Below are 25,490 nucleotides of genomic sequence, written 5' to 3'. Positions count from 1 at the left end.
TGGCACTCGGCGGGCGTGTGCTTGTCAGCAGCACCTGGTGACCGTTGATTACTTGATGAAACTATCGTGACTTTTTCTGTAAATGTACCTGCGGGACAACATTGGACACCTCCGTGTTTACTCGTGTTGCCCGAACAAGTAAAGAAAAGCCGGTGAGAGAAGAAGTTCTTCTGACGTGATATCTGGAGACCGGGGGGACGTTATGAAAACGGTGAAGGACGATGGAGATGTGACGGTGGCGTCTTTAAATCGATTTACTAGAGGTAAGATGCACTTTAGTTTTTTTTTTTTTTTTTTTTTTTTAAGTTCTTGCTAACGGGTTTTCACACGGGCAAACAGCCTTGACATTCGTGGTTTGTTAATGAGAACTGTATTTTATTTTTGCTCGACATATTGTCCAAAAAATATTTAATATTAGCCTACTGTAAATGCTACTTGTAGCCTGTAATGGCAGGTAAGTTAGCTAGCTGGCTACAGAGTTAGTTAAACTGCTTGTGTGTGTGTGTGCGCGCTTGTGTGCGCGCGAGAGAGATGGAGAGCTAAAGACAGATGGAGAGAGATTCTACTTTATTAAATGGCACACACAAACTGCACCAGAGGAGAGACTATTTACTAAAGTGGAAAATTAGGCAGAGTGGAAACAAGACTAGTAAAACACCCTCCATTGTGTAGTTTGACTTAGCATTGCTTTTGGCTAATATGTCCCAACTGTTACAGTAATTTGGTACTAATTGAAGTGCTGTAGGAAACCTGCAAACCACAATATTTACTGTACTGTATCAGACACCGCAGCCTATAAGCTAAATATAATGCTATTATTATTTTTTTATTACAGAATGTAAATTTCACAACGTCTCTGCATATTGACAGTACATTGTTTCTCATTGCATTGACATCTTTGTGTGTTTTCCCCCATGACGTGTTCTGATGTGTCAGGGGATGTGTGAGGAATACAGAGAATTTTATATGGATAGAGGAAATGTTGGAACACGCAAGTAGATGCAACAGCAACACAAAAACATCAAAGCGGTAAAGTACGTACAGATAGGAAGAAGTGCACGTTTTTTTTTGTCCAATACTGCACTCCCATAAAATATGTGCCTGACAAACTGACCTTTGACTAAGTACTCATTCATTGACATCTTATGATGTATAATATATAATCGTAAAGCATGCAAATGTAGAACAATAATTTAACAATAACTGGCTCAACAGAAAAGTGATAAGAAAAAATCTTCATAATTAGCCATGCAAGTCATTTATCAAGCAAATACACTAAACATTTGTTGGTAACCGCTTCTCAAATGTAAAGATTTGCTACTTTTCCTTAATTTTATATTAATTTATATATATTTAATTTGCATTAATAAATTAAATGAATGTATAAGATTTGGTGTGTTTAGCAGACTGAACTAGATTATTTTTCAAACGTTACCTGCGGTTCTGACTGAGGTTAGACTCAGCGGTTAATCAGGTTATGAAAAAATAATCAATAATTAATGGAAATAACTAGCTGTAGTAGAAATGTTAAACTGAATAGATAAATGAAGTATCAAAGAACCAATATAAAGAAAAAGTTGTCCTGCATACTGTAGACTTGCGGTAGGTCGAGGTTTTTGTCTTCTACTACTCAGTTCCTACATCATAATGAAATCAAGGTGCTTGTAATTGGAACACTTCACAGAGAGACCCACTATTAGCCTTTTGAACCTTACTTTGCATTATCTTGTATTTTTAATTGGGTGTTGCAGAACAGTGTCTCTATAGCCTGAATCCTTGCAAAGTTCAGAGCCTTCTATAAAAATAATCTTTAGTCCTGTGACCTTGGTTTTTTCCCCATATCATCCAGTGTGTATTGTGTAACTGTCTCTCTTAACCAGGATTACCTCTTTTTTTTTATATGCCATTTGGCTGGCTCTTTCATCCTGAACTCCTCGTGGACTTAAGAGTGCATACATGTTGTTTTGTTCCGGTGGGAGTCGAGCTTCTATGCTGCTAACGCCATGCTCTACATGTTGACCTATACAGGAGAATACACCATGCCCCTGTTAGTACTGTAGGGTCAAACCATATGGGATGTTAATGGTTGATTACATTTTGTAACACCGTTAGCTGATATTCTGTATACAGTAACATATCTGAAACAATTTTACCAGTATAACGTCCGTTGTTTATCACTCTACTTGTGCTTTTGAGGGTGTGTGTGTGTGTGTGTGTGTGTGTGTGTGTGTGTGTGTGTGTGTGTGTGTGTGTGTGTGTGTGTGTGTGTGTGTGTGTGTGTGTGTGTGTGTGTGTGTGTGTGTGTGTGTGTGTGTGTGTGTGTGTTGAACCACAGACTGTTCAGTGTGAATTTGTGACTTTGTCTGGTTCAGTACGCCCTATATACCAAACTATTAAATTAGTTGAACACTCTTCTCCCAGTAATATTGCTTGTTATTATACTGTTAATCTATAACAGGGAACTTAAATGTAGTTGAAAAACCCCCATCTTGCAGCATAATCTTGGTTAAAACAACCTGATTTAATGCAACTTCAGTTGAATGTCCTCCCTATATTCGTTAATGACATGCACGCACGCAGTAATCAGCATAGGCTACTACATACTTGCCAACATGTAGTTTTTAAAATATGGGAGTTTATTTTAGTTTTTTGGGGGGAGGGGGGTAATACATAACCCATTGCTATGTGTGTTAATTGTATAGCCCACTTGTTCTTGGCTGGGAACAACAGCACTGATGGTTACCTTAGCACGCATATAACCATAGTAAACCAAAGGCAGCATGCTAGCTACCTTCATATGTTAAGCTAAAGGTCAATGGTTTGGGCTACTACTTGGCCTACTGCAGGGCTATTGGGGCCACACCCACTGCACAGATCATTTTAAAAATCCAACATTCAGCAGCAGATTGAAGCTGATTGAAGACAGTACTACATTTAATCCCAAGGACTACATCCCATCCAAATTCCCATAATTTCCATTAATTCCCATGAAAGTATCCAAATTGGAATGTTTCCAAAATTCCCCAGCTAAACATTCCATGGAAAATTTTCGACAATTTCCGCCCCTTTGCAACCCTAGTCACGAGCCAAAGCATTCAGAGTTTGTTGTAACAACCAACGTAATAATAACTTTGATTAATATAGCGCATTTTATGAAACCCACAGACGCTTTACACAGGTACAGGGAAAAGACACAGTATCATCCATAACTACAACAGATAACTTCTAAAATAAAATTAGAATACAATTTGGCCTATAGCTATAAAGAAATCTCCTGCTACCTTTTACCTGGCTAGATACGCTAACACAGGCATTTCCGATGTTACAAAGAAATCTGTGAGCAGTCAGAATGTGTTACTGTAGAGCTGTTCTACCTGCCGCAAATCATTCTGTGACTTTGCTGGAAATATTGGACCCGGCCAAAGGCATTAATAAAAACGACATAAAAATAGCGTTCTTTTCACTGTTCGTCTTGTTTGCTGTTACAGGTCATTTATGATCATTATATGAAAAATGACAAATGACACTGTTGCAGAAACTTAAAAATGTTAAAACTTATAGTAACTTTAACACTCTAGTATAGAGGGGATTAAAATGCTCTGACTTGTTTGTATTTCTTTAACCAATCGCAATCATCTTGGGCAGCGCTAAGCCCCGTGCCTCACTCTAATTAGAAATTCTCCCTCCAACCAACTAAAATTGATTGGCCAATCATTTGCAAAATGATAGCTCACCAGGCCGACGGCCGATTTACCATGAGATGCCTTTGCAAAATGGTTGATGATGGAATGGATGGTTCGGAGGGATGTGCGAAGGCATGACTCTGCCTACTCTGCCTCTGATTGGCATACCCTGATATTCTTACCCTATACTTTACCAGTCTCACTCCTCATGCCTAAACCCTAAATCCCAGGAAGTGCGCAGAGTTTTGAAGCCGATTTGACAAAGCGGCCAAACAGTGGAATTACAACTTCCGTCTCATCACATGATGCCACTGGGCCAAAAAATACTTCCCCATACACTTGCATGGCAAAAGAGACTTTAAATCAGTATTTGCAATATAGAAAGTGGAGACCGTGAAAGCGGAGGAGAATGCCTGCCCACCCACATTGTACACCCAAAAAACCAGACTAGTTCAATACATTTTAATTACAGTAGGACTATGTCTTTGCATGTGCAACTATTATTTGATTAATCAATAAAATAATCAGCAGATGATCTCATGAAAATGAGCGTTAGTCTCATACAATACTTATTCAATAAGACACTGTTGTTTTTTTTTTTTTTTATGACAAATTTGGGCTTGAAGTGTTCTTCTGTCTAAAACTCAAACTTGGGTATTAGTCAGTTGCTGACCCAAGGTTTTGAATATTCAGTATTTTATAATTTGTCTTTATAGTAATAAAGCAACAAATATTATGAAAGTATGATCAAATTAACTTTTTTAGTGTTTCTCTGCCTTGAATAATGCTGTAAGTTGTGTGTTTATGGACGCGTAGGAATTTGGTTCACAGTGTTAATTGTTTGTTAAGTAGCATTCATTATTCCCTGTCTGGTGGGACTGCTGTAGAATTAAGTAGCTACTGGTGAAGACATTAATCAATCAGCTCAGACACAGTGACTCACTTAGCTTCCAGCTCCCTTAGTCGCTTTAAAAAACACTTGCCATGTAAGAGACATCATTGTGTCTGGGTTAAATTGGTATAGGCTTAATAAAAACTTTAAACTTTTTAAGTTTACACATAATAAGATGCGTATAATATAATCCCACAACAGGATCTCATGTAAAATGAGTCAAGTCTGTGAGAAGTACAGGGTTCAACAAACAGATGGTTCATGTTTTATCTATAAATTATTTCTTAAAGGTATAATATGTAGGATTTTCCTTAAAAACAATGTTCAGACTAATACAAAAATAATCCCTTTTAAATAATCACTTATGACCAACTAGAAGTGTGTGGGGATGTCTGTTTCTGCAGAGAACCTTCCCTCGGTCTGTCTGAAAATTGTTCCAAAATTCTTTTTAATGGTTAAAAGGGCTTAACATTGGTGTGTTGTCAGGTCAATGCAGGAGCATGTTGTTCTGCTATGTCAGAGGTCCATTCACTCTTTTAAAAAAAAAAAGGAAGGAGGAAGATTGTTCAGTGACATTACACTTTGGTTCTTTTTATGATTTGTTGCTTCAGGAGAGTGTGATGCAAGTTTGCACACACTTACCAAAGTGCCCTGGTGCTGAAGTTAGCATGTAGATTCTAAAAATGCATTGCATATTGTAAGATTAATTGATTTTTGCCTGTTGACCCAGGAAGCATTGATTTGGTTATTTGCAGGTAAAAAGCTTCCATCCATCTAGTTTTAAACTGGGCTATATTATAGTTCAATCGTTTTTAGAATTAAAAAGACCTTTATTACATGGTGCACAATAATGTAAATTGTAAAGAGTTGTTTAGTTGCCTATCAATGGCGTTATTAAACCGCTGACCCTTCTAGTTGCACTAACTTCCGTCAAAACAACTATTTGTGTAAATAAAATTATGGGTTATTTTTTCAGAGAGTAACCATTTTCTGGGTTATAGGGCTAATATTTTGACCCAATTCCTGGGTTGTTTGGATTTCTGGTTTATTTTTCAAAGAGTAACCCATGTTCTGGGTTATAAGAGTGTGTGTATGTATGTATGTGTGTGTGTGTATGTGTGTATGTATGTATGTGTGTGTATATATATATATATATATATATATATATATATATATATATATATATATATATATATATATATATATATATATATATATATATATATATATATATATATATATATATATATACATACATACATACATACATACATACATACATACATACATACATACATACATACATATACACACACACACACACCCCTGTAACCATCCAAAATGTATTGCTGGGGAAGGGAGGGTCAGGTCTATTTGGACTAAAGGTCCCAAAACTCCTCCGGTGGCTTATGGTTGGTTATTTTTAAATAAATAACGAACAGTTCCTAAAACAAAGTTTTATTTTCTGAAATAAAGGTGGTAATGTTGACACGCTGACATGCTAAAGCATTGACATCAGGCTATTCATACCTTTGCACGTGATGTCACAACTACTGGCTGGCGGGCAAGAACATCATTCTATAATGTATATTTGTTGTGTGAATTGAGTGAATTTGCTCAAGAATCAGTTTGTTGGCTGAAAGCCTACTGTGAAATTTAACACCGGTGTCCGCAAAAGACACGGTTAAAACGACACAGATAGGAGGCGTTGCAACAATGTTTACAAATATACATCGTAACGCTGGCGGCACAGATTGCAGACGCAGACCGCTACGATTGACTGACACACACACGTACACATTGTTAAACTCATACGCTGGACGCTTTATTAGTCTTTCTACATGGGTTTAGTTAATGATCGGGCTATAATAAGACCACGTCGGTTATGTAGCTAATCGCTGACAACCGGGACAATTTCATATAGTGGTTGGTGTAAACCGGGATATTTTAGCCTCCCGACACAGCTTTTGTCGGGACTCGGGACTGTCCCGGTCAAACCGGGACGTCTGGTCACCCTACATGATACAAAGCCTAGTGTTGGCAGAAGGTTTAAAAAAAAAAAAAAAAACGACTTATCAAGCTGTCATTCGCCGACAGGCAAGGTGTACGTATTCAGATGAAGGCTTTATCACACGACGGAACAGATTAGCAAACGTTAGCGGGTAGCTATAGCTAACTAACTAGTAACACTCACCTTTGCTTTGATTAGGAAGATATTCCTGTTTTTCACCTCCCATATGACAGCGTTGTTAACACATCCACTCTTGGAAAAAAGATAGCTATCCGTACTGTTGTAGGCTTTCATTTTTTGTGCGGTGTAAAGTGACGGATTCTCTATAAGATAGATGTAAATATCTCCAAACTCCAAGTCTGGTAGAGACTTGGCCAGCTTCAAAGCAATGAAAACATCAGCCGGTGCTGTGTATGGATCACAAGTTCCGAGTGACATGGTGTGACATATGGTCTAAATAGTTGATTGATTGTAGTATTGGAAATCTGCAAGGCTGCAATTTCCATGACTGGCCACTGTTCAGAGCCATTCTATTGGCGTTTCTGGCCCGCCAGGTATCCATGGTAATGACGTCACTGCAAAGTATGAATTGTGGTGAGCTAGTTCAGTTTTACATGCTTTACCGAGTTTTAGTTTTTTCAGCTTGAAATTATCCTTAACTTTGGACACTTTTTGTCATTTAGCCTGTCTCTCCCTCGCCCCTTGCTCATTTCTCTCTCTTCTTCCATTTTGCAATCCCTGCAAATCTTCGTCACATCACCTGTACATACCAACTACATCGTTAGCACGCTGTGTCACAGTAATAATCATCTGTACGGAAGCAAAGTGGGCTGCATATACTGTATATAGTTAAATGGTTTATACGGAGCCTTGATGCAAGAAGATTTGCGTTGACAATGGTGGTTAACAATGACAACTCCCATGATCCCACACAACTTCCCAAAGTCATCAAAAGTCCGTGGGTACATTTCACATTTCAATGCGGTAGAAAATTACATATTGTACGTTTTTAAGTATGTCATTTAATTAATTCATAGAGACCTATCTCCACAGCGCTGTGGAGTAAGGTCTGGCTACACCACAGATACATTCTGGGATAGGAGGAAAAAACGCTCTGAATTGGCATTTAGCAAATACATGGTTAAACGAAATTTGTTCTTACCAGTGTATCGCTGTTTGTACTTCAGCCCCAAACGTCCCAGTTAGAGAGTAAATGCCGTATACAACATATTCTTTGTAAATCACTTTGGTGTGTGTGTGTGTGTGTGTGTGTGTGTGTGTGTGTGTGTGTGTGTGTGTGTGTGTGTGTGTGTGTGTGTGTGTGTGTGTGTGTGTGTGTGTGTGTGTGTGTGTGTGTGTGTGTGTGTGTGTGTGTGTGTGTGTGTGTGTGTGTGTTCATGATAGATGAATTTTGTTATTCTCCGTGGCAAGCAGCACTTGGCCAGCATCTGAAAACAGACAATGCAAGGCAGGAGCCGGTCAGGAGGAGAGGAAATCCCATCCAGTGTTTGTCCACTAACTGTGTCTTTGCTGTCTTCCTGCTTGGAGCACAATACAACAAGGTGCCCTTTGCAGTTTATTGCAGCGTTTTTAATGTGCTCTGTAGGTGCTTAGAATTTTAAAGTGGGCTGTAGAGTGACATTTTTCTTAGAAGCAGTTGTCTACAAGCAATGGCAAAGGCTTCTTTCCAAAACGAAGCAGCTTAATCTATTTTCATAATAATGACATGCACTCTAGTAAAAATATTAATAGTACAAAGTAGGAGGAGCCTGTAGTATTGGCTGATGAAATAAAAATACACTTTTGCAGACTGGATGATGAACATCAGGAAATTATAATTTTCTCTGAAAGAGATGGGTAGTGATTTCAAAATGTATTCTTAAACCACACATCAGATAAAGTGAGTAGCACATGCAGTATTATTATCAGTAATATTTAATTATTAATTTACAATCATTTTGGCATTCACTTAAGGATAGAGTTGAATATGACCCACCCTACCAGTTACATCTGTTATAGAACTTTGTTTAAAATTAACATAGTCCTGTCTCAATTAGTGTAGTATTTGACAAATATATTGACATAACAATAGGCTTAGTGCCAATTTAAATGATGTTTAAACATTTAAACCAGTTTGTCTGGTCCTTTTTTGTAGGAGAGACTGATTTACAGCGAGGGCAGAGGAGGCAGGATGATCCGGGTTGCTGATTTGACTGTTTCACTCGCTCACTTGAAAGTTAAAAGTGTCTGTGTCAGCATTGCTTCCCCATAAGGGCCTTTGGAAATGTAAAGACAACAAACATTTCCTGTGGGGTGTGTGTGTGTGTGTGTGTGTGTGTGTGTGTGTGTGTGTGTGTGTGTGTGTGTGTGTGTGTGTGTGTGTGTGTGTGTCACAATGAAGAGGGAAAACACATAAGGGGAAACTGGAGGTCAAAGGGCACAGCCGCTATCTTCAATTCAAAGCCGCTTCTACTCTGCACATTTCTTTATCTGACCAATCCAAGATCAGACAAGTCTTATTGAGATAACCAGTCTGTGTTGATTTAAGCTGTTTACTAGGCCTACTACTTTCTCTACTTATTGTTGAGGCTATATAAATAGATGTAGACCTAAATCTTCTACTCATGTTCACAATATTTTGCTTTAAAAATTGATACCATTAAGAAAAACAACAAGAATAAAAAAATACATTATACATTTTGACAAACCCACAGTAGTGTCCCTGTTTTGAGCCTCTGTAGCTTCCAGCAGAGGGCAGTGTGTGTGTCTGTCTCAGTGAACAACACAATATATTCTGTTGAGTCTGCTTGTGATGATGTTCAATATCTTTTGCTGAAAAGTCCTTAGTCATCCTTAGTCTTTATCTGCATTGCTGTCGAGTGAGCGAGTGGTTGTATGCATCCTCATACCATGAATATTTTATGTGAAGCAGTACCTGCACAGACCAATAATTATTGATCACATCTGTATAGGGTTGGGCATCGTTTGGATATTAACGATTCTGATTCCAATTGCGATTCTTCCTTTCAATTCCAGTTCTTATCGATGCTCGATTCCTATTCTTATTTCACAAATAAGAGGAAAGTTTTATTTTGATTCAATGGTGGGTTGCAGTTTTACCAGGCTTTTTCAACATAAAATAAAGCCACACTAGAGCACCGCTTAGTGTGCTCCATGGCTGCAACACAACAAGTGCCTGGCCACTTCGGAAACCAAAACTTGCACATGTTAAATTTTGAACCAATGATCAGTCCAATAAAGAAACGGTTCCACTGGAATCATAATTTTTGAAACGATTCCAAGTAAGAATCGGTTCCCGATGCCCAACCCTACATCTGTAGTCAGTCAGTGAGTGGCCTCCAATATGCAAATTCTACTTGTGCAATTAGTAGTAGTTTGCATCACAGAGACATTTGTCTTTTTTTTTTATGGTCATTTATTACAGGTTTCTCTCCTGCTGACTTTGTTTCCCCTTGGGGATTGATAAAGTCCATTTTTATTATGTAGAATATTCATGGGGGTAGTAGGAGCCATGAGGTTTGAGAAGTGTGTTTGTGACCAGAGGGTTGCTGGTTCAAATCTGAAAGGCTGTGGATGGAGCTAGGCAGGAAAAGTGAATATATAAACCAACCACGTGCCCTTGAGAAAGCAAGACTGTTGCATGTGAATTAGGGCTAGGTACTGAACATTGATACTTTTAGACACCGACCGAATTTCCTCCATAGTATTGAGTATCGAAAAATGGCTCATAATTCAATACCAAATTTCATAACTAAGGAATAAATCTCATCAGCGTCAGTGAGCCATGCAGCATGCTTCTACTAAGATCTAGTAATGCTTGTGCTGTCTAACATTACACGTCGTTACGCACAGAGACGGGGTGTGTGTGTGTGTGTGTGTGTGTGTGTGTGTGTGTGTGTGTGTGTGGGGGGGGGGGTTGTATGTTGAGAGGCTTGACTACAGTGTGCGTCACATAGGTGTAAAGGAGCTAAAAATAAATACTGAAATGTGTAATTCATTTTTGTTAAAATGGAATTTATAAAATTTGTAACCAAAAAAGTATTGTTCAGGAACCAGTAACAAATTCACGGTATTGGAAACATAATTAACGATACCCAGCCCTCATGTGAACGAATGTGTGCTCTGAGCAAGAAGGGGCTGAAATAAATGTGTGTGTGTGCTCAGTCAGCCTTCCCCGTTTTAGATGAGGGTTTAACTTCCCCACTAGGCTTGCTGCACTGGAATTTTGATTTCATATCTCAGGCAGTCATTTCATTCAGGTTTTCAGGACAGCTTTTTTTTTTTTTTTTTTAAGTGAACAAGTGGGATTTACTGTGTAGCACTTTGCTAGGGCACATTGTTGTTGAGGATTGATTCTGTCAAACTCTAGGCCGCTCTGGCATCCATTATTTTGTTGCCGGCCCAACAAACAAGTTAACCAAAAGGAACAACAGTGTGTCATTTGTGACGAGAAGCACCCACACTGTTGCTGGTTAACTTATTGTGCTGGGGCGGTTAGAATGAGTGGTAGCCTACAGAAGGGTTTCAGGGCTAGGAGGACTTTTTGTGAGTACTGACTTAATTGTAGCATTTTTTTGTTTAAGCCAATTTTTTATTTGGTACAGGAATTAGAAATACTGATGCATTTGAGAGGTAAAAGAAATATTTTTTTTATATCTTTTTGTGTTTTAGTTTTAATAAATGGCCATATGCTGCTCGATTATGGAAAAATCATAATCAAGATTATTTTGGTCAATATTTAAATCATTATTTAACACAATTACTCATTGATCTTTGGCAAGATGTTGCAATTGTTGAATTTAAAAAAACCGTGAAACCGTTAAACAAATCAACATTGAAAACACCTTGAACTGTGAATCTTCCCTTAATACTTTTTTTCCATTCAGAACACAAGATAAAATAAGAGTTTACTTGCAAAACGTAATGGGCAAAATAATATTTTTTCTTGATTATTTTGTTTTTGTGATCATGGAGCCGAAATCGCAATTGGGATTTTTAAAATGTAATTGCACAGCCCTACTACTTAGAATTTCACTTGGTAGCAGTCCAACACTGGAAGTCCCGGACCGTGGCGTGGAGCCGTCTGTAGCTAAAGACAGAGCGTACCTTACCTGTCGCCTGCAGCTGCACTTTTCCAGACACCACGACCATTGCCAGAGTTGAAGGTGACGGAGAAACAACCCAACTGTTAAATCCTCATTCTTCACTATACTCATTGTGCCTTGATTATTCCCAGCTTGCATGTCAGTGAAGCATTTTATCTCATATTTTTTATTTAAATTCATATTAGGTATTTCCTGAACAAACAGCTTTCCGATGCAAACTTTACTACCGGTGTGATGAAAGTACCCACCTGTCCTCACATATGTTGAATATATGTTGATTTGTGTGTGTTGTTATATCCCTGCACTGATGTGTGTGTTCACGTGTGTCATCTTAGTTACGTTGCGCCGATTTTTGCCTGAGAGAACATAATCAAGTTGTTTTTCTCCAAATTAAATCTGTAGCTAGTTTGGGACCTGAAATACATCCTCATCCCCCTGGCAACGCGCACACACACACACACACACACACACACACACACACACACACACACACACACACACACACACACACTGGGAATTGCGGGAGGGTAAATTCTCCTACAGTGATGTGTGGGGGCAGCGGAGTAACCACAACCAGCTGCTCCCCTCATCCTCTTTCTCTTCCTTCTCCTCCTCCTCTTCTTCATCATCATCTTTTTCCTCCTCTTCCTGTTTCCCTTCATCTCTCTTTTCTCCCTTATTCCGGAGTGTTATTATAATTATCACTGTGCCTCTCTCTCCTGCTGTGCCATAGTACAGCATAAACATCGACAACAAAGACGATGCTGAAGAAAGAAAATAGACACACAAATTAACAAGTGCACAAGCTTATAGACACACACACAGACAAGATCGATGCCTACCCATGCAGACATGGAGGTGTAGTTAAAACACATGCAAAGCACACAGTCGTTGCCCACACACACTCAGCTGCTAATGACGGTTGTTCCCAGTCAAAAGGAGGGAGCAGGATTCCCTCTCTGATTGATGACTCACTGAGGAAATAGCTGTTTGTGCATCATTACTCGCTATGCTGTGTTACCATTAATATTAGCACTACTGCAGACGCAGCTACCTTAGGAGCCCCATGGCTTGTCAAAATCGGTTCAGCAGGATTTAAAATCACCAAGTGAAAAGTCTTAACACCGGTGCAGAGGCATGTTGGCATCCTAATGAGTTGTACACCACATCCTGACATCTGGCACAAGGACAAAAGGACACCACCTACACTGCAGCAGCACAGTACTGTACAATACTGGACTACAAATCGGTTAAATCACATAATTTCTGCAGCCCTATACTAAACGTGGCTGTATTAGAATAGCAACAGGATCATATTTGCAAAAGATCTTTGTGTTGCTGCACCTTTTCAATATTTATCTCTAGTTGTTACTGTTGTTGTTAAACTGATCCTGTTACAGATCAGTAACTTTACAGTACAGAACAGTATTTTTTTCGTTGACCTTGTAAAGTGCCTTTGAGTACCTTTTTTTTTTTTTTTTTTTTTAAAAGTGCCATATATGTAATATTAGCATAGCGACAGGATCATATTTGCAAAAGGACCGCACGCTCAAAAAATGTTTACTTACAGACTGTGGAGAAAAATTACAGAGCACAGAAGGACTTGTTGGGGGAAAAAAATTATATGCACAAAGAACGGTAAACAACATTTTAACATATGTTTAAGATATGCCAAAGGTAACAGTTGTTTAACAGGAAAATACAAGTATATCCACACATTCAAAAAGTAAAATAAAACTGCATTAAACCCAAACGGCTCATTTTAACGAGATTATCTCTGGCCTAAACCTACCAGTTTATCTTGCTGCAATATGCACCCACTTGTTAGCAGCCAAGCTAGTATTGCTGAGACAATGTCTATTGTAGCAGCAACTGTATAAAGAGTATCACAGCTACTGGCCTGGTGCTAACTCTTTTCCCTAACAAAAGGGAACCGCCACACCAACCTCTTACTTCAATTCTTACTGTTACAGTAACTTTGTAAAGTAAACTCCTGTTCCTGCTTGGCTCTTTGGAAAATAGTGCAAGATTACAAAAAACAGATATTGTATCTGCAACCATTTTGATGAATTACATAAGTAATTTTCCAAGCAAAAATACCAAACATTTGATGGTTTGTGACTCTTGGATTCCAGGATTTGCTGCTTTTTCTGGTCTTACTTTATTGTAAGTTGAATATCATCGAGTTTTGGACTGCTGGTTAGTCATCGATAATGAAAATAATTGTTAGTTGCAGGTGTGCTTTAGTATAGATGTTTCTCTGATTTACTTAAATATTTAAATAAATAAAAATAATACAAAAATGTACTGTACAGCATGGATGATGCAGTCCTCTACCCGTGAGACTGTTCAGCATTAAATGTTTGTGTATGAAACGCACACTATGTTGACACATCTTTATTTGCCTTCTGGGACTGTGTTAAGCCCTGGCTCTGCTGTTTAGAAAAGGTGTACACCGTAGGCACGTGGTTGACCTTAATAGTTCTTGATTGTTGACTTTGAGCTCACCAAGATGTCATAAAGTAGTAATAATTTTATATCTACTGATTCCCATAGGGTTGCTCTGAATATCCCATATGTCAGTAAATTTGTACCTTTTCAACATGCATCCTGTGCTTTTGTTTATATTGTTGTGATTCATTTTAGGTATATGTCGGCTCCTTCTCTGTTTCAGTTTCTAAGGACTACAGAAATGACTGGACTTAACGGAGTCTCCTATATGCAGGTTGAACCTTTCATGTGCTGCCACCTACCTCTGCAGTGCAATTTTAGCTTTATCAACTGAGTCAAAAGAATGAAAAGCCTTAGTTTAGCTGCATGTATGGCTTCCTCTGAAGCTTGGCAGACTGCTGCTAGTTTAGGAATGTAGTGAACTATTAAGAATTGGCTTTTTGTCATACATGTAACTCACACAGCTTTGGACTATAACCTTAACACTAACAAGGCAGACATCTGTACAAATCCCAGCTTAACTACGTAACAACATTCAACTTCAACCTTATAAATTACATCAACTATTTACCAAGAGCACCTGCCAGCATCTGATACAATTAAAGCCAGAATTAAGAAAAGCACCTTTATTGTAAGTTATGTTTGACTATATTTTAAGTTTGTATCACACGCAATGTTGAAATGATCATTATGACTTTTCATCATTATGGAGTGGAATCATTGACACTGAAAATGGGCCCTTGAAGATAATGCTTGCATGAGAAAAAGTTTGTAATAATGTACTAACATTCAATTCTATGCTATTCAAATGAATCAATACTTTTAATAAAGTTTACGAAGTAGTGTCCTAAAGTTAAAGGGGACAGCTTATGACCGACTGGTTGCTGGTTTAATACCTGGATGGGCAGGATAATGTTGACCAGGGAAGTAAACTAGCAGCTCTTGCTCCTTCTTATTTACTACTGTTAAGGTGCCTTAATATTGTTTCAGTGGATCTAATTTAGGGCTATAACTAAGAATTTCTTATCCATTAATCCAAGTATTTTTTTATGATTAATCATTTACTTTGCAACATGTTGAAATAATGGCCAGCAAAGCCCAAAGATATCCTTAAATTAGGGCTGTCCCAAATGATTATTTTTTAAACGATTAATCTAGCGATTTATTTTTTCAGTTAGCGATTATTTTTTCAGTTAGCGATTATTTTTTCAGTTAGCGATTATTTTTCCATTGCTCAATTATTAACAATTTACACAAAACAAATTTCAATAAGGTTCAAATCTCTATTTATTAAAATTGTTTAACACTGCACTGTTCAAGTAAAATACATTTTTAGTGCAACCTGAAGCCAGATTCAGGCTATCAATCCAACCACAAAATTTGCATTTGCTTTTTTAACAGTAGGTAAAATAATGAATAAGCTCTTGTTTAACATCCAAGCTCTTTTCCCTTTAATTTAACTTTAATTATTTGTATCTAAAGGCTGGTTAAGAGGAGAAGTTGGACAGTTTGTTTTGTCTCGTTCCAGTGATTGGCACATCTGGGTGACGGCGTCAGATATGCGTTAGCATGTTAGATGTATTTCCATTCACATACCCAACAACTGCTGAACAACGCCGACACACAGTCCTCGTCTCATCCACCACTCTCTCGCCTGTAGCCTACTGCTGGAACTGACCCGAAGACCGACATTTTCGAGGCGGGGAGGCCATGAGATGAGAGGGCATGACACGGGAGGCTCCAGGCTGCAGCCATACAGTCTCGAAAGTTTTCCCAAACTTGCGATCTTAAAGAGGTCGGCGGGGAACTCTTGTGGGTTGCCACCACTCGCCATACTCGTCCTTTCGTGCTGCTATCTCTGACTCCCTCGCTGGACCATCGACCTGACAAAAAACTGCATGTAGGCGAAGGAGCTCGGCTAGCTTTAGAGATAAGGCGGGGCTACAGTTTAGGTGTCCCTAGAACCCGCGTATCTAGCAGTAGTTCCACATTACATTAGTTCCACATTACATTAATTAATTTGCACGCAAGTTTTATTTATTTTATTTAGTGACGCGTCAACGCAAATTATGTGTCGACGCATTTGCGTAATCGTCCTACCTTAAATTACTTGTTTTTCCTGATTAACAATCCAAAAACCAAAGATGTACAATGATGGACAACAAGTTTTCCCTTAGTGCTAACAAAAAAAAGAAAATTGTAGAAACATTCACACAACAAACCAAGCACTATGTTCTACCAAAGCATTTACTAGTCAAATGAAAATTGGGACAAATTCAAATCTTCAGGGTTGGCCCTTGATCCACAGTGACTTAAAGTAAGTAGACCGTAAGGGTTCGGTGTCAGGGACAGCTGAACATATGGCTGTGGCAAGTGATGCCTCTTATGCCCTCCTGTTCTTTTTGTCCTGTTTTTTTTTTTTTTTCACAACCTAAGAGGGAGTACTACTCAAGAACATCGGTGTGGTTGAAATGAATAGTTGTAGATGAGGTAGTGAAAGGCTCTCCTTGTTCAAACATGGTAGCTGCTTTGTTTTTTTTACCAGCTGTGTTGTACTGGAGGTCTGGTTTTTGGCTATGACGGCAGTTATAATTAGAGTAAAAACAATTGTTAAATATATCTGTTTATATAACTCTCCCTTTTTCCCTTCTCATGATGTTTTGACAGCCAACACACTTGCTCCCTCTTGTCAGTCTCCCCCGCTGTTCAAGAAAATGTTGCTGTGAGATGAGAAGGTGCAGAATAATTCAAAGAAATACTTGTATATGTTGGTTGATTAAGGCTATATATATGTATGTATGTATGTATGTATGTATGTGTGCGGCTGATATTTGTGGCCAAGTTTAGCTACCGTGATCACATATTGGTGTTTTTGTTGACAGATAAGTAACAAGAAATTGCAATACAGTAATGTTACACATATGTAAAAGTTAATTCAGAAACTTTCCAGGTAGTTTATTTTTCAACTACAATGTAACAAAGTACATTATTAAATTAAAATGTTAAAAGGGTCTCTTGTAGTGATCAACAAAAGAGAGAAACAGACTTAACCCTTGTGTTGTCTTCTGTTTTTAAAGTGAAATCAGAAATATGGGTTTCTTACAACCAAGTTTCCCCAAAATAACTTGGATGCATGCATTTACATTGTATGGAACGCATACAACATTCTTCACATGTAAAATTAATGACTGCTTCCATAGAATTTTTTTTATTTTTTTTTATTTGAAAAAATGTTTTTAAATGGTTTTAAAACAGTGTCCTGACTAAACGACATATACCAGTCTGTGATTCACTCAACATCCTCTGATCTTAACTATTAGTCAATATAATTCATAATTTCTGCCCTTGTTTATCTAAATAATTTGGTACAATTTCATTTAAATTAGGTATTTTTTAATAAAAAAAAAAAAAGTTAAAAAATTGTCAAACGTTTAAAGAATTGTCAAAAGCGCCAAAAAAAGTTCATTTTTAATTTTGACCCGGAAGAACAACAAGGTTATGGTCCATGTGAAGACAACACGAGGGTTAACATGCTTGCTGTCTGGGAGTTTCAGGTGACTTCAAGGAGGACATTACCGTATGCTAGTGTGGTGATGCCAGGCCATGGAGCGGTTGGCTGTGGGTCCAGAAGACTGACGTTCTCTCCAGATTACTATGTAAATCGGATGAGATTTGACTTATCTGGCTTCAGTAAATAACAAAGATGGAAACAAGTGTCAGTTCAACTTATTCAATCACATTTTTCTCTGTGTTGTCACCTCCCTGGCTTCACCAAGACATGGGTTGTAATGTAGCCACGTCATTTGGTGTTAAACTAGAGTGCACCCATCATGACACCTGGGTTGCAGGTTTGCGGTGGATGAGAACACTTGAAGTATCCTGCGGGGAGAACGCGCCCTGGTTCACTGAGAGATGCATTTGCCTCACAGTTCGTAACAGTTTTTATGCAAAGCAGACCCACTGGCCATACCACACACAGTGGTGTTATATATGCTGGTTTATGCAAATGAGTGACCTTTCACAGAGCATTCACATCAGGGTGGGAAATTAACTTTTTGATCCAGTGGCCTCTGTGTCTGGTAGATTTATAAAACTGCTCATTATTTCATCAAAATCAAAAGAACAGACTCCAATCTAACACTATAAAAGGCAAAGTCTTTTTTAATAAATCCACCTTTAGACATCTAACAGAGTAAATAAGTGGAACGTTACAAGCTATTTCCTCAAGCCATATTATTATTTAATCTGTAACAAAATATATGCATTATTCAATCAGCTGGGCAATTATTTTTTTTGCGATACATTTTTTATTGGTACCTTCAGACATGCAAAACAAATTCCACAACGTGTAACAGGCAATAGCAGATGGTGCACAGAACAGATAAACCCAGATTGAACAAGAACAAAAACCCTCTCCCACCCTCTGCAGTCTCGAGAAAAAAAAAAAAAAAAAAAAAAAACCTTGTCTAATCACTCGCCTCTAATTCTTGTGAGGCTGAGGTCACTAAGTCTGATATTTGTGCTGCTGCACTTTTCCATAAGCTGATAGTTGATTATTTGGCTTTGTTAATCCTTGCTGTAAAGAGCTCAAGCATAACTATGTCTAGAAAATACGCCAAAGCAAGTGGGTGTGGAGCCAGCGCTGAGCTATCATTTTCTTGGTTGCAGTTGAGCCGGCTAGCCAGATTTTCCTCGGTCTCCCAAGCAGGTGTAATTTAGAGTCCTCATTAAGCAACAAAACAATCGGGTCAGTAGGGATTAGATATCCTATCGCATCAGCTATTATTGATGTTCCAGAACGCATTCACCTGTTCACACTCCCAGACCATATGTAGGAAAGTTCTGTGCTGTTGATAGTAACTCTGGATTCGCTTTGTTTTAATTTCAGAGCAAGCAATTTGCTTAGTTTACAGCCATTTAAAATAATAATTTTGCCTCACTCTGTGCATTATGAATTCAGCAGATCATTTAGCTCTGTTCGACTTGTGACTAGAAGAGTATGTGTAGATTTAGAAAAACAAGTCTTAAGAGACTGCTCTTAAGATTTACAGCGTTCTTCCAACTCTGCAGTTCTTGCCTCTCTTTTCCTCTTCAAGTTGACCGCGAAGGAAGATGTGAAATCTCTAATAAATCCTTTAGTTGCCTGCCAGATAAATGTCAGAAACTGAGTCTGTGTTGATTGATATAAACTCAGCCAGTTTGGCTCTAAATTCTGCATCAAAAGCTGCGTTCTGGAGAAGGTAATTATTAAATTGTCACCTCCTAGATCTTTCTCCTAACATATCACAATGGAATGGGGTTATCAGCGCATTGTGGTCAGACAGGATTGCTGGTTCCATTGCAATCGTGTGGAACATTGCCTTAAGCTCACTCGAGCACAACATATAATCAATGCGGGAGTGGGTGAGGTGACGTGTGGAAAAGAAGGTGTAATCCTTGCTAGTAGGATTGTGCATCCTCCATATATCTGTAAGATGGTGGGATTCCACAACTGCTTTAAACATGTCTGATATTTTTTTTACGGGCTTTTGTGTGATTAACCCCTGATCTATCCTGATTAAAATCTAGTACTGCATTCATGTCTCCCACTATAATTAGTGAATATTCATTGAGAGAACGCAATTCATTGGTTAGGCGCGTAAAAAACTTTCATCGTATGTAGCCGTAGCCTTGTGAGACCGTCCTGATCTCGCGAGCTCTAGTTTTCCACTCGCAGATCAGTCCGGCATCTTGAGATAGAGAATTTGGAGCCGTTAACAAAACGAGCAGGGCCAATCAGCGTTGGTTATGAGGCGGGTTAGGTGGTGATAGACAGATGGTTTATCCAATCAGCTAACCAGTATTTTCAGACAGCGGTAGCCCTAATTCTGTTAGCCGCTCGCTAATGCTTTTTTCTCTTGGATCCTTCTTTTGGAATATGGACCGGGAACCTGAAATGGTGCCTTTTATTCCTAAATTCTCGTTACACAAACGGTAAGTATCTGCAGCAGCAGGGGCGGGCTTGTGGTTGTATTTTCATACGCTTTGTGGATCTGATTGGTTGATTTGGCCCGTCTATCACCAACATAAGTGATAAACGGATGGTTTATCCAATCAGCTAACCAGTATTTTCACCCCTTCCCAAAAGTTCTCCAATGGAAAGTTCCCAGATGGATATGCCGAGCAAATGCGAAGCAATCCATCTGGCGGAGTCAGGTTAATGTAGCTGGTGCATATACCGAAACAAAGGCTATTTTCCTACTCCTTATCGTGGTACATATATAAGATATGCTGCCTGATAAGTCTTTACTACTTTTGTCTACGGTGACACGATGGAGCCTTTGGTTTTGGTGTCGTCACTAGATGAGGCAGCAACCTTGAAGTATTTATTTTGTAGACGATTTACGTATTTTTTATGTAAATGTGACTGTTGTATAAGCGCCATGTCTATGTTCTTAGCTCGTTTGATCGGCCTGTTTAGTCCCCTGATGTTACCTGAAAGGATTGAAAGCTCAGCCATCTTCAAGATTTACATGTGTACATTTAGATCCAAGCAAAGTGTGGTAAAAACATAAAAAATTAAATAAATCCCCTAACCCTCTGAGACCACAGACCCCCCCTTCCCTCTCTGTAAGATACATGGCTGCATCAAACGCAGGTCGCGCCAAAACTCCAGCTCAAAACTCCAGCTCAAAACTGCCCCTCCTGTCTAAAGTCCCAGGTTAGTTGAACCAGGTCTAGTGAACTCTTAGGTTAAACATGAACAATTTTACAAAAAACCTTGGAACTAGGTTTCAACCAGCTATTTAGTTCTGGAATGGGTTATGTGAAAAACACACCAGCCTAGTAGGAGTAACATAGCCTAGATTATAAACTGAATAGTCCGCATTTATCATGTTCTTCCAGTATAATTAAATGCTTGGGTCCAAAACTTACTTACTATATTTCAGCCAGCTATTAAGTTCTGAAATAGGCAATGTGAAAAACACACCAGCCTAGTAGGAGTAACATAGCCTAGATTATAAACTGAATAGTCCGCATTTATCATGTTCTTCCAGTATAATTAAATGCTTGGGTCCAAAACTTACTTACTATATTTCAGCCAGCTATTAAGTTCTGAAATAGGCAATGTGAAAAACACACCAGCCTAGTAAGAGTAATAAACACATTATAAACTGAATTGTCCACATTAATCATGTTTTTTCAGCCTAATTAAATGTTCCTTCAAAAGCTTGGTTCCAAAACGTACATACAGTGCTCTCGAGTCAAACTTGTACAGTACTCCAGATAGCGCTAGTCCATAGGCGCTGGGTCCGCCAGCCCCGGTCCCTCTGCCGGCCCCAGCGTCAGACAGTGAATGCACTGTAGTCAGGCTTAAAGCATGGTGTTGCTTCGGAATCACGAATCGGGCCTTTCTGCTGTACTTGTATCGTCCCGTGAAGGATTGCTTGTCGGTCCTGATATCTCAAACACCTGAAAATCAGAGTACGTGTCGTTGTACCCTTGCTGTAGATTCTGTGTGCTCTGTCAATCTCGATGATGACTCTGTTTAAGGAGGGGATCCACACTGTTAACTGATTTTGCAGGAACCCACCTGGGTCCTGCAAAACTGTTTAGTGATGCACACATTGTTGCGTTGGGATCGGTCTTCCATTTCGGATAGCTTAAACTCAAATTTCTTCTGGTCATCCAAACAGTCCTTCACCATGTTTCTCATCTGCCTGTTGCACCAGATCCCGTATCGGAGCTCCCTGTCTTTCAAACTCTGTCCTGATGTGTTACAGCGAGGTATCAATTTCTGCTAACTCTTCCGTCACTGTGTTGCGGATCACTGATTCGAGCCCGTTTTGTTGTTTTTCAAAGACCTTGGCCATCATGTTTTCCATGTGTAGGTCTGCGCTAGCATCAGTAGCCATGTTGGTAGCTCTCTGTGTCCGGGTAAACGGCAACGAGACCAGCTTTTTTGCTCCTGCTGGCATTCCACTGAGTCACTGTGTTAACAAATAAAATGATTGTCAATGAAAATACGGAGGTCGGTGAGGAGCTTTAGTCCTGGGCAACCATTGCGATCGTCGGTCACGTGATCTGGGCACTTTTGCAACACAAGTGTATATGGTGTTTAATTTTGGTAATATTGGATTTTAGTAATTAAAAAAAAAAAAAAAAAAAAAAAAATATATATATATATATATATATATATATATATATATATATATATATATATATATATATATATATATATTGTGTGTATGTATGTGTGAAAGGAATCTGTCAATTAAAAATGTCTGTTCTTGCTCCCTCTCTGCCTGTTATTTAACCAATGCCCCCTCCCTCCAAATTTAAGTTTATGCATGATAATTCTGTGTAGCTTACCAGATTTATAATGCCGCATTACTGTACATGCTGTTTTCTTGAAACAAAACCCAAACCCATTATTATATTAACAAAAAGCCTACAGCAGCAATTGCCTTGTAAAAACTGAAAGCGGCAGTTCCAATCTCCTACAGTAACAGGTGTTTTTTATTGAAGAACATATGATGCGTATCTAAAACCTTTAACATATTGCAAATGAGGATTGATAGAAGAAGCAGCAGCAGCAACAGTCAAACTGCTAAGATTGAGGTGAAAAAGCTAACTATTTGTTAGTTTCAGTGGCTGTTACTGTAGACGTAGTATTTATAATGAAAATACAATTAGTATTCATTACAGCAGCAGTAAATACTGGCACAAATACTAGCAGTTATTCTTTGGAGAATAAGTGTGAGTACAATTAAAAGGAAATTAAGAGGAAGTGGATTACCTCCACAACAATTCCAACATTACATTTCCAAATGATGCTTCCATTTTAAGGCTTGTCATTAATAAGCCTCAATGTCCACAAGCTAAACTGATGTAAAAGTTGGTGACATTGCCTCTTTGGACACAACATATATGATCAGAAGACTTGTTTGGCCTGGGAGTCATTCTGGGGAGCCCAGGAGAACCTGTTCTCCAGGGTTATGACCTTTCAAAACTAATGGCCTAAACACTAATTAATAGTTAAATTCCACGAGAGGGGTTGGCTTTTTTCTGTGCATTTGAATGTAGGACTATGTTCTTAAGTGCCAGCCTTAATTAACCAGGATTTAAAATCCAAAATCATGTGCTCTCAGCAGTAGCTTGTTGTTGGGACAGCTTTTTTTCTTTTTGGACAGAGTTGGTGTTACCTGTCACCATGCAAGACTGCATTTGGCAACTTAATGCTGAGGTGTCAACACAAATCTTTTCACGTCATGGCCAAGCATAAGTCAGTTTTTGTCAGGGCTGCAACTACTTAAGATAAGTTGTATGGCATTTTATTTTATGGTTGACCATATAGATGCAGACAAAAGAGAGAAAGGGGGTATGACATGAAACAAAGATTCATTTGTTCTAACAACTGGTCCTCCTTAAAGTGCCGCTATTCTAAGTAATTATTGATACATCTTTCACATAGAGAGAGAGAAAGAGAGTTCAAGCTTGAATTGGGCTCGGGCCTGAACTGGTTTAGATTTATCTTAAATAAATTACCATATGATACAATATACAAGCTCAACTCAATGGGGAAACTAGTGTAGCCAGTCTGAGCTATAGGACCGAGCAATGTTGACCAGGTGCGATGGTGTGGCTGACAATGACAAGATGACATGATGCATGCTGGAGGTTTGCTGCGTGAAGAGAAGTGTGTTGGGGAGGTGTGTCTTGATGTGAGGTTTGCCTCGCTGCATGCTGGCCTGCCATAGGCTGCTGACTGGTGAGCGGGGAAGTGAAGGGGTTGGGTGAAATCAGAAGGCACTAGGACCCAGCGGTGAGCGTGTGAGTAGGCAGGCAGAGTGGGGCTGAGTCACTGCATGTGTCTGAGAGGCAGTCAGAAACAGAGCAGAGCTAAGGGAGCAGAGGTGATCTCACACTCATCAGCACAGGATAACACAACCATGATGGGTTGACTTGGGGGGTTGGCTGTTGGAGAGAGGAAGTGTGCATTCCCCACCACTTGCTCAGCCATGGAGACCAACAAAGTTCTACATTTTGTGCCTTCGGGTAAGTGGATCAAAGCTCTGAGGGCTTCTCCTCAGCTGTGCACGACACAGCGTTTGCTGGGAGAACCTTGGGTTTCCCTACCTAGTGAAACCTGAGAACCCCCTGTGCAAAACAAAGTGCAGCCCACCTCCACTTCCACTCTGAGGGACGGCAGATGTTTGAGTGTGCATGTGTTCTACTGTACCGACTTTTTTGGTGTTTTTTCTTTCTGTGTACTTAGGAATGTGGCAATGTTCTGTTTGTTACAGAACTCCCGTTTTTTATTTTATTATCGGGGGAGGTTGGGTTGAAGAAGCCCCGTTGTTCTTACAGAAATACAGTTGTTTTTTTTGCATTTTTTGTATGCGTACGCGTTTGCCGTTTTTTTTCTTTTCTTCTTCTTGTTTATGTCTGGTATGCGACACAACAGGTTCCTGCGTCGCATTTTTTCAGTTCAGGAACTGAACCTTTTTAGAAATTACTGTATTGCAAACCCACCAAGAGAAAGGCAGTATACCTGCCGAGCAGAGACAGCTGGAATGCAGAGCTCATAATGCACTTTTCTTGTGCTGCGCTGACGGGGCTTGTGCAAGTGCGCTCGCTAGACAGAGAGGGATGGACACAGCACAAGAAGCAGTGTGTGTGAATGTGCACATATATATATATCTGTGTATTGTTTGAGTGCATGTATTTCTGTGCATGAGAAAGAGTGTGTGTGTGTGTGTGTGTGTGTGTGTGTGTGTGTGTGTGTGTGTGTGTGTGTGTGTGTGTGTGTCAGATTAGTGTTGGTGACAGCCACAGGAGAGCAGCGTGTTCTCCCCTCACTGAAAGTCCTCAGAGAGACCAGAGCCCATTTGGAGGTGTGATGCGGCTGCTTCCCCACTTTCATTTTGTCTAGGAAGTGGGACGCTGTGTGTGTGTGTGTGTGTGTGTGTGTGTGTGTGTGTGTGTGTGTGTGTGCGCGTCATGCACTGTGCACACTAACTACATCTCAGAGTGCGTGTCGGGCGTTATGGACACTGCTGTGGCTCGTCCTCTGAGGAGTAATTTGCATTAATTTGCTTAGTGCTGATTAGAGGCGGAGAGGGCAGGTTTGATCCTTGCAGCAGAACAGGAAGGTATTCAAAAGGTTTGTTACCAATTACAGGAGAGGTTGAGGTTTGAAAAGAGTCGAAATGTCTGATTGTATCCGATGTCTTATCCACCTAATTACAATTGTTGTCAATGTCTGTAATGTCACCTTGGCTTTAAGTAGGCATTTTAATGACTTACTGCCCAGTAGAACCAAAATATATCTGCAGGAATTTGAT

The 25,490-nt window shown here is 39.3% G+C and overlaps 1 protein-coding gene across 4 annotated transcripts in view; it reads left to right on the top strand.

The window, feature by feature from the left end:
- Positions 1 to 25,490, top strand: part of slc4a11 (solute carrier family 4 member 11) — a 146,262-nt gene continuing 120,772 nt past the window's right edge. For 2 of the 4 annotated variants that reach the window (XM_028565931.1, XM_028565929.1), the window contains exon 1: positions 24,125 to 24,201. Coding sequence is in view for 2 of the 4 variants with exons in the window: in XM_028565929.1 (XP_028421730.1) it covers positions 24,165 to 24,201 (37 nt within the window). In the remaining 2 variants the exon portion in view is untranslated. Of the gene's footprint in view, positions 264 to 24,124; positions 24,202 to 25,490 lie in introns of those variants that run through there. The other 2 variants (XM_028565928.1, XM_028565930.1) reach the window with 2 other exon arrangements.

This window comes from Perca flavescens, chromosome 20, assembly GCF_004354835.1.
Source record: "Perca flavescens isolate YP-PL-M2 chromosome 20, PFLA_1.0, whole genome shotgun sequence".
Classification (NCBI taxonomy): Eukaryota; Metazoa; Chordata; class Actinopteri; order Perciformes; family Percidae; genus Perca; species Perca flavescens.
This window is presented reverse-complemented; position numbering and strand designations above follow the sequence as displayed.